Source organism: Hyposmocoma kahamanoa, unplaced genomic scaffold (assembly GCF_003589595.1).
Source record: "Hyposmocoma kahamanoa isolate Upper Pololo Valley unplaced genomic scaffold, ASM358959v1 117, whole genome shotgun sequence".
NCBI lineage: Eukaryota > Metazoa > Arthropoda > Insecta > Lepidoptera > Cosmopterigidae > Hyposmocoma > Hyposmocoma kahamanoa.
Genome location: NW_020653397.1, coordinates 1,347,090 through 1,357,110, shown reverse-complemented (window position 1 = coordinate 1,357,110; position 10,021 = coordinate 1,347,090). Strand labels below are relative to the sequence as shown.

Here is a 10,021-nt window from a genome sequence, read left to right as displayed (position 1 = left end):
ACTTAATAAAACGAGATTTAAAATGATTCACAACAGCAAAGAAACCTATCTAATGGCTCTATCTTTTTCGATCAGTAACTTCAACTTTTGACAAGTGTCAACGTCAAGAGTGGAAAAATATTTATTTTTCTGAAAAATATGAATTTTTCAAAATGGAAATTTTTCCATACTCCAACACTAGTTGTTATTGTCAAGATATTAGATTTTGTTTACTAATAATAAACGTTACATATTGTTTCTGGATGTTTATAATTTATTAATTAGTTCTAACTATGTATACATGTCCGTGGCCTCTTCGCACTACAAAAGTGCAGCTAGTATCTTTAATCTGTAATTACATGCATAAATAAATATTTTTGAAGTTTTGTCACTTAGGCGTTAGGCACGTTACCAATGCCGACGCCCTGACGGTAGTATTGAGGATCGTCCAGTACGTCTACGAGAAACTTGCCCAAGTCATACTTGCTGATGGTGCGGAGAGAAACTTCTGTTGGGTTCATCTTGGTAATTACTTCGCGACTTGGTTCGTCTGGAACAAGAAGACAGTGTCATAAAAGCAGGTACACATACAATTGTTTAAGTTGTTATGTACGGAAGGCAGCACTGACATATAGCTAAATAGACACCGCAAGTGCCGCGATCTGTACGAAACCAAGCGTGCCACATTTTTTGTACCTCCGGTGACGTCACAAGTGCTATTTAGTGATGAGAAACCTCCTTCAACACTAAAGGGATTGATTCAATCGAAGACGCGGACGCAACACGTACGTTAGAAACTACAAAAACAACAGCTGTGAGAAGATAAATAAAAAGGGAAGTTTCCTTCCACAGTTATTTAATTTTGTAATCAGAATGCATAATTTATTTTAAAATCAATTAACTGCTTCGGTGGCCGAACGGTTACCATGCCGGTCTGCCACGCTAAGGTCCTAATAGTTTTATGGCCTACACTTATTTCTCTCGTGAGTTTGGGTGTAATTTGTGGTTGTCTATGTGTGTGTCCATGGCACCCGCGACACAGAGGCTATGTTGAGTGTGTGCGTTATTATCCTCATCATCATCATTCAATAGGCCTCCACCAACGATCTTCACGACGATCTGTCCTGTGCTGCCCGCATCCATCGGCTTCCCGCGACCTTTACCAGAACGTCGGTCCACCTGGTGGGGGGGCCTACCCACTGAGGGTCGTCCGGTGCGCGGTCGCCATTGAAGAACTTTTCCGCTCCAATGGCCATCGGTTCTTCTAGCTATGTGCCCCGCCCACTGCCACTTCAGCTGAGCAACTCTTCGAGCTATATATTCACCTTAGTTCTCCTACGGATTTCCTAATTTCTGATTCTATCACTCTCTCCATTCATCGCATCAGAGCAACGCTCTCTCCATTGCCCGCTGAGTGACCTTGAGCCTTCTTATGAGGCCCATAGTGAGGGACCACGTTTCTGATCCATATGTCATCCCTGGCAACACACACTGGTCAAATACTTTTGTCTTGAGACACTGAGATAATTTGGACGCAAATATTTTTGTAGTTTCCCGAACGCTGCCCATCCGAGCTGGATTCGACGAGAGATCTCTTTCTCAAAGTTGGACTTACCTAACTGGACTGTCTGCCCCAGGTATACGTAATGGTCAACAACTTCGAGTGTAATGCTCCCAATTCTAACTGAAGCGGGTACAACACGGTCATTCGACATGATCTTCGTCTTGTCCATGTTCGTCTTAAGACCGACTCTTTTGGGAAACGCTACTGAGATCTTCGAGCATTGTGTTCAGGTCTCCCAAGGTCTCAGCCATAAGAACTATATCATCGGCAAATCGAAGGTGTATTAGATACTCGCCATTGATGTTGATGCCAAGTCCTTTCCAGTCCAGAAGCTTGAAAATATCCTCCAACGCAGCAGCGAACAGTTTCGGAGATATCACATCTTCCTGTCTCACGCCTCGTTGCAGTTGGATAGGATTAGAGCTCTTAATCGGACTGACATAGTGGCGTTTTTATCTCGATATACCTATAGTCTACTTGGCACCTTTGGAGAGACTGCAGCACCGCCCAGGTCTCGATCGAATCAAAGGCCTTCTCATGGTCCACAAACGCTAAGCAAAGTGGCCGGTTATACTCCTCAGTCTTCTGTATAACCCGCCGCAGCGTATATATGTGGTATATGGTGTTAAAACCCTTTTGGAAACCGGCTTGTTCGGGAGGTTGGAAGTCATTAAACCTGCGAGGGAGACGATTCGTGATAACTCTCGAAAACAACTTATAGATATGGCTCAGAAGACACATTTTGAAGAACAGGACGACCTCGATTCTGTCTCATGCCTTCGCCGTTGGACCTTCGACGATGACAGAATTGAAAAGCTTCTGGAGGACTTTAAGTATCGGCTTGCCTCTCAGAAGTTCTGTAGTGATTCCATCATCGCCTGCCGCTTTGTTGTTCTTCAGTTGTTTGAGAGCCACACTAACCTCATACAGGCTGACGTCCGGGATATCTTCGTTATAATGTCGGGTAAGCTTGGCTCTGGGGTCTTTAGCCTCGCTTACAACAGGTGCTTTCGTGGAGTACAGCTGTCGATAGAGACTCTCTATCTCCCTCAGGATTTCAGGTTTAGATGAAATGATGCTACAGTTTTCAGCTTCGTCAGTTGGCTTTGCCCAATAGACAGATCTCTCGCGAATACCTTGGAGCCTTTGTTCCGCTCAATGGCCGCTTTAATACGCTCTGTATTAAATTGGCGTATGCGCTAGTCAAAGACTTCGTTATCTGCCTATTTAGCCGCCTGTAGTGACACAGCGTTATTATTATTAATTGTTAAATTATTTTCATTTTAAATAAATTTCGAGAAAACAAATATGCGAACGAATGTATGCCACGAGATTCATAATACAGCAGATTATGTCAAAGCCGTACGTGTGTCTCCTTCTTTAGTAGCTTAGGCCATGAATATCGAACGAGTGATACTTTCGTATAATGCATTCATTTTCGTGGTACGGCCGCTTCGTCATGTTTTTGGTCAAATTTTACGATTAGTGATGTTCACTTGATGTAACTGTTCTCGATTCTGATACTATAGTCAGTCGATAAAACAGACAAATTAGTCTAAACTATTTCAAATAGATGCCGCTACGATGCTCTAAATCCAAAAGACGGAAACATCGAGTATCTCGATGGGCGGAATAAACAAATTTGACAGTTATGCAATCTTGTAATACAATGTACTGTTTCTCTTACCCCATCTTTTGGGGGAAATAGAAACGTTAGCACAATTGGCACGTTTTGGACAAATACATCGTACGTAGGTATTGAATTAACGTAATGATTGTTAAAACGTACAGCTGACAAACAAAGGCACGTATATTGTAGTTCAAAATTCTGTTAACATGTTAATGTTCACTATTTACACTTTAATTACTACATTCAATCAAGGTCTGTAATACAAAAACATGCACCTTATTATCGTGATATATTGTATTTTACGAAGCAACAAACGCTCGAGGTAAAGCGGCGGCAATTTTATTTTTAAAATACATTATTATTTTATTTTCTTAAACAGTTTTATTTGCGTCGATTTCGTGCGCCATGTAAGCCGAGTTGCAAGCACTAACGATGCAAGCAGTTTCTTTCTTTGTTAGTTTTACCTGCCTAGCACATTGTCTGAGGAAATTGGGGGAGGCGAACTAGACACTCACGCTCCATCACATATACACACATATACTTACACAGACCTATACACGACAATTGATATCAGTAATTCACAGTTAGTTATGAACTCAGTTTTTATTGTACCAATTTAAATTTATTTTTCTACCCAATGTTGTAATAATAATATCACATATTTTGTATACATAGTGAGTTTCTGTAATTGGCTTTTGTACTGCTTAAACACATTTGTCAAATAAGTAATTAAGAATGCTGTTGACACTTTGTTCATTGAATAAATAAATAAATAAAAAAATTAAATTAATTAAATAATAAGATTACACTTTTCTCTTTTCGTAAAAACTAACATTAGTTTTAACACTACTGCTAAAAAAACACATGTTTTTTCTTAAAAATTATCCTATTTATATACTTTTGTATGATTGAATAAAAACAGTTGTTTTAACTAATTCAGGGCACACCCCTTTCTTTGTAATGTTTGAGGAATAGTCTTTTAAGGCTTTGTCTACTCTTTCTAGGGCTAAAACACTTGAGTCAAAATATAGTATGTGTCCCTTAGTTTTGTTTTTTCCATAGAGAAATATACATTTTATTTTTATCTCAAAATATAACGTAATGTTTGTGGCTTGCTAACAGTATAGTTGTAATCATTATCCACCAAGAAAAAAATAATCCATTTACAGGTATTGCGGATTTACGAGTAAAGGTTATCACCTTATTCAATTTTAGTATTTTTTAAGTATTTTGTATCTATAGGAAATGAAACTATTTTTCCGGATTTAAATCGCGTATATATGTTTTTTCAAACAAACCGACGTTTCGGGCCCTTTACAGGTCCCATGGTCACGGTTGACTGAGGTGGTACAGTCTTCAACCAGTTATGTCTAATATTAATGCAAACCACCCTATTTTTTCACTATAGTTACAATAGTTATTAATTAAATACCTTATTTTTAATTTTACAAAGGAAACATTCTTTAAAATCGAAACGTCGGTTTGTTTGAAAAAACAAATATACGCGATTTAAATCCGGAAAAATACTTTCATTTCCTATGTGTAACATTCGCGAAAACCTAAGAACTCGATATTTTGTATCTGTCGAACTTCTTAACCATAACGCCAATTTTTGTATTTCTCGTATGTAGGTATGTCAGTAAGCAATTGAAAGTACATTATTTGAAGTAGAATTCACTTGTATATCCATAGACAATCGTTGACGCAAATTAGTAGGTTCAAAGTTGAAAAAGTATAAAACAATGTACAAGTTTAGAAGTGTTTTTGTTTTGTTTAAAACTGCCTCTGTGGTCGAATTACCATGCCGGACTGCCACGAAGAGGTCCCAGGTTCGATTCCCGGGCCGGAAGAAATATTTGTATGGCCTACATTTATTTCTCTCGTGAGTTTAGGTGTAATTCGTGGTTTTTCACGACACAGGGTTTTTCTAGTGCGGGGCTATGTTGAGTATGTGTGCGTTTTCAAATACTGAAATGTTATCATGAAGATTTCAGGTTCAGCTATCTTTTTATTAAAAAAAATAATTAAACTGGACATTATGTGTTTGCTGTTTTTTTTTATACTTTAAAAACTTTTTCCATTTGCGAGTAACGTACTAAGGCACTTTGTACTAAACACTAGGCATTACTCCCCTTTTTTTATACACCAAACGTTATGGAGTGATTGTTAACTAGGAGATAACCAGTAGGTTGACATCGAATCGTACGGACCTTCAAACACTAAATGTTTTATAATTTTTTTTTAAATACCTAATATTCAAATTATTTTATATCATCGGCTGTCACCCTAGGTTGTTTTAAATATGCCTAATTCAAAATAATATATGGAATGACTTGCCTTCTCGTGTAAGACAAGTAGTATCTAAAACGTTGTCACCATTGAGACGAAAAACATTTCCAATGGCTATTCGACAAGCCAACAGGGGAACAACATCTCGAAAAATCAGCATAGATTTCTTTTAATTTGTACCTTATGTGTTTGTTATTCATTGTTTTTCCTGGTAAACCAACAGCCTCATAACAATTAATAAAAAGGAACATAAAGAGCCAATCACAGGTTTCCAGAAATATTGAACATGAGTACTAACTAAAAACAAACAATGAACACATACACATCAAGCACGTTCAAATATCTACTTTATGTAGAAGCATGAATTATTCAATAAAATGTCTGAGGTTACACTGTCGAGCATTCAAATTACAATTTGCTTATGTCAATGCATGCAAATCATGATTACTCAAATTCCGAATGTTTGAATATTTTGAAGTGTTTTATTTGTACTGTTTTTAGTAACAGTAAAGCTCTTTGTGAAAGAGTTATTCGGGGGAAATACTGCCACCTTACCTATTTCTGCAGTTGAGCAGTAATGTGAGCATTACTGTGTTCCAGTTTAGAGGGGTAAGGGTGCTGGTGAAATTACAGGCACATGGGACTTGTCAACTTATGTCTCAGATTGACGAGCGCTTTGGCAGTGCCCATAAGATCTTTCCAATTTAAAGATCCGAGTGAACTGCAATGGTTATGTTACTGTTATGGATAGGCGTGTCGCTCACCACCAAGCGCACGACTGGTTTGTCCCACCAAAAAAAGGAGGAGTTCTCAATTCTACTTTTTTTTATGTGTGTTAGGCAATAACTCCGGTGATTTATGAACCGATTTTGATGAGAATCAATTTTTTTGTTAGAAAGAGGGTACCTCAGTATTGGTACCATTTAAATTTCAAGAAAATAATCCACCTGCAAGTGTGGCAAACTAGTGGCTGAATCCGGTTTCAATAAAACTTGGTGAATAGTTCCACAAACTTTTGAGGTCAGTTTTTTAGTACTCTGTACTGGTATTCTACGAGGTATAAAATATCTAATGGCCACCTCCTAGATTAACGCTTTACCGCGGGAGTTTCAAATTCGCTGCATGTAAGTGCTGGAATGATTTGCTTCCTCCAGTACGAAACTCAGTCATCTTGTACTTTTAAAAAAAAGTGCAAGCTTTGGTTACTTTCGAGGCAAAGATCAGAAAGTAATTGGATGTAGTTTGTAATTATAATTATATTTTTACGTGCGGGTGCTGTTCATCTCTACCTAAACCCCAAATTTGAGTATTTTTTAGGTGGAATATTTTATCTATCTCAGGTACTATAAGGACAATAGATTTATTATAACTTTAAGTGAGTATATATATTATGAGTATATATTTTGTGATATCTTTTGGAGCTACTCGAGACGCGTCAGACAAATACTATGATTAAAATGTAGCGAGTTTCAAAAAGGTAGGGTCTGAAAAACAGCTTAAGCTGAGACTCTATCCTTTTTATCTACACAGTATCTATAAGTGATGTTATTTACGACTAAATTTTTTGCAAATGTAGATAAATAAAGTTCTTTATTATTATTATTATTATTATTAAGGAGGAATAATAATAAGTAACCAATACCTTCGAATTAATCGCTTATTATTCTCGTGTCATAATTACATTACTAAGTTAAAATTAAAATATATCACGTTTGAACAAAAGCTGTTCTATTTCATAAAAATACAGCTCACTTATTTCAGTAATTCAAGGTTGAAGATTAAGATATATCTTGTTTGAAAAAATTAAGGTCTGTCTGTTTATTTAATACTTACCAGCAATATGTGGGGGGAACACCACAATATAATTCAACGAAGAATCCTTCAATGCATTGTACATTCTTTTATGGTCTTCATTGAGCGGCACAAACCTCTCGGGCACCTTACTAGGCTCATATATCAGAAAAGCAGACAAGCAGGCTGATACAACATTAACATTCTTCTGTCGCATCGCGTCAATGATGTTTTTAGTTCCTTCTGACATGTCAGACGTTGGTGCCAGGCTGTCTCCAGTGCCAAGACAGATAACAACCCCGTCCATGCCTTCTAAAGCTCTTTGGACGGAATCTGGCTCCAACACGTCGCCTTTCATAATGTCAACTTTGTCTCTTAAGTTGGTTGGAAGCTTATTTGGGTCTCGGAGGAAAGCTCGCACTTTAAGGCCTGGGAAAAATTTTATATAATCATTTTCAATTCTAAATCACAATCAACAAGGCTTAAGAGTGATTCAATTATTACTTTTAATAATTTCATTAAAAAGAAACTTGGAGTGGTTTGAAATAATTTAGTTTATAGGCAATATACATTTGTTATTCTTCTATATTAAGCAAGGGTAGCCACATGAAAGCAGTTGGAGAATGGTTACTTTCTATTGAGAACTTGATATGCCAAGCCAGCACATTAAAGAAAATTCACAAGTGTGGGAAAAGAAGACAAGTGAAGCCACCAATCTGTGTTGAGCCAAAGTGGTGGTATGGCCTTTTTTAGCCTCCTTGTCCTCCACATGCACACACTGCGATGAATAAGGAGTTGATGATGTTATGTAAACTGCCTCCGCGGCCGAACGGTTACCATGCCACTGCCACGCAGAGGTCCCAGGTTCGATTCCCGGGCCGGGAGAAATATTTGTATGGCCTACATTTATTGCTCTCGTGAGTTTGGGTGTAATTTGTGGTTGTCTATCTGTGTGTCCATGGCACCCGCAACACAGGGTTTCCCTAGTGCGGGGCTATGTTGATTGTGAGCGTTATTATTATATTATCTATAGTAAGCATGTAGTATTACATTTTTTTATAATTATTGCTATGTAAATGAGTATTCCTTATTCTCTAATATTTTCACTGAATTACTCGAATCCAAGGTCATGAATTTAAAAAATCAATTAATAGTTTTTGATTTCTCAAAAAAAAATGGCAGGTTTTTCTAGTTACAGTTTTACACATAATTTCTATTACAAGTATATTTCGTTTTCAGTTTCTTAATTATAATTTGTTACCTTTTTAAGCTAATTCCCAAAAAAAACAATATTATTAACGGCCTAAATTTGAAACTACACAGGGAAGGAAGCTAGCTTCTGTAGGAGTAGGTATCAGTTATTTTCGTGACCGTCAGGGTGGCTGGTCGCCTGTGGCGCCTGGCACTGAGTGTATATTCAGAATTGCTACCTTTTGTATATAATTGCTACCTATGATATATTCTGAGAAATTAAAAAAAAATTTGACCAGCCATTCTGACATCAGGATGGCTGGTCGCCTCTTTGTTCAGCATGAAGGGAGCAGATTTTCCAGAAGTATGTTAATAGGTAGCAATTATTGGTAATCCAATAATTGCTACCTAGTTGCTACATTCACGAATTAAAGGTATATGCTTCATATCTACATTAATTAAAAATATATAACTGATTGAAAATTTTACGAAAAAGTGCCTGCCTAAACTAAAAAAGCAAGTTTTTAATGCTTTATTGCCATATTATAAACGGCAGGCATTCAACAATTACTTCGAGGCGAACTAGTCTGTTGAGATTGCTAATGTATAAAACCGAGAGGGTAGGTAACCGAGGTGAAGGTAGCAATTATTGGTAATACATACTTCTGGAAAATCTGCTCCCTTCATGCTGAACAAAGAGGCGACCAGCCATCCTGACGTCAGAATGGCTGGTCAAAATTTGTAGCAAATAGTAGGTAGCAATTCTTGAATATACACTCAGTGCCAGACGCCACAGGCGACAAGCCATACTGACGGTCACGTTATTTTCAACCCTACAAAAAAGAATTAGGTAAATTCACGTGAATATGGAATTTACTACAACATATATTTACCTTTTTTAACAGCGGCTTCTGTGGCACAGAGACCGGTTTTGCCGGTAGAGCCAAAAATCACGATTTTCTTCATATCTGTTGAAAACAAATAAATACTTATTTAATGCTAAGAGCGAGCAGAACTAAACCATCACCGAGGGATATAACCACTTGAAAATCATTATCTAATTTATAACAGATAGACGAAATGACACGCACCTGTAACGACTTTAACAACTAAATAAACGAAGAATTAAATAGTATTTGTTAATAATACACACACTCGTATCAAATCGCTTACTGAACAATACTAATCAATTACACTTAATTTATGGTAAATAATTTATTTATCAGCGAATAAACTTCAAATTACGAATAAATTTATTTCACGCGTAAAGTTCCAATACTTCCACTTCCAATCACGTTTCAAAAATACTGCCAAATTACATACTGCTACGACGGCTAAAGAGGGACAAATAAAACGTGAGCTCTTTTAATTAGTATCATAATAGCAGTGTTTCTAGTTCCAAATAACTTCCATTTCGGTAAATTTTACAATATTAAAATAAACTATTTAACATTTTTATTCTGATAGGAATTTACAATTTCACGGTGGACCTTGTTTTATCTATTGTTCGCTATTGAAACTGTATTCATATTCATATTTTCATGAAATGAAAATAGCAGCCATGCATAAGGCTTATT

The 10,021-nt window shown here is 36.9% G+C and overlaps 1 protein-coding gene across 1 annotated transcript; it reads right to left on the bottom strand.

The window, feature by feature from the left end:
* Positions 1-14: 14 nt before the first annotated feature.
* LOC113239936 (flavin reductase (NADPH)) lies at positions 15-9,683 on the bottom strand. Its single transcript, XM_026477102.1, has 4 exons — positions 9,536-9,683; positions 9,338-9,412; positions 7,296-7,682; positions 15-529 (listed from the first exon to the last, which is right to left on the bottom strand). Exons 2-4 carry the CDS (start codon positions 9,408-9,410, stop codon positions 372-374), a joined length of 618 nt encoding a protein of 205 aa, XP_026332887.1. The 5' UTR covers positions 9,411-9,412; positions 9,536-9,683; the 3' UTR covers positions 15-371.
* Between the last annotated feature and the right edge of the window lie 338 nt (positions 9,684-10,021).

Excerpts from the sequence above, each read along its gene's own strand:
- LOC113239936 (XM_026477102.1), bottom strand. The coding sequence starts at position 9,410 with ATGAAGAAAATCGTGATTTTTGGCTCTACCGGCAAAACCGGTCTCTGT. Across the intron at positions 7,683-9,337 it reads AGAAGCCGCTGTTAAAAAAG|GCCTTAAAGTGCGAGCTTTC; the intron begins GTAAATATATGT and ends AATTTTTCCCAG. Across the intron at positions 530-7,295 it reads GTTCCCCCCACATATTGCTG|ACGAACCAAGTCGCGAAGTA; the intron begins GTAAGTATTAAA and ends TTCTTGTTCCAG.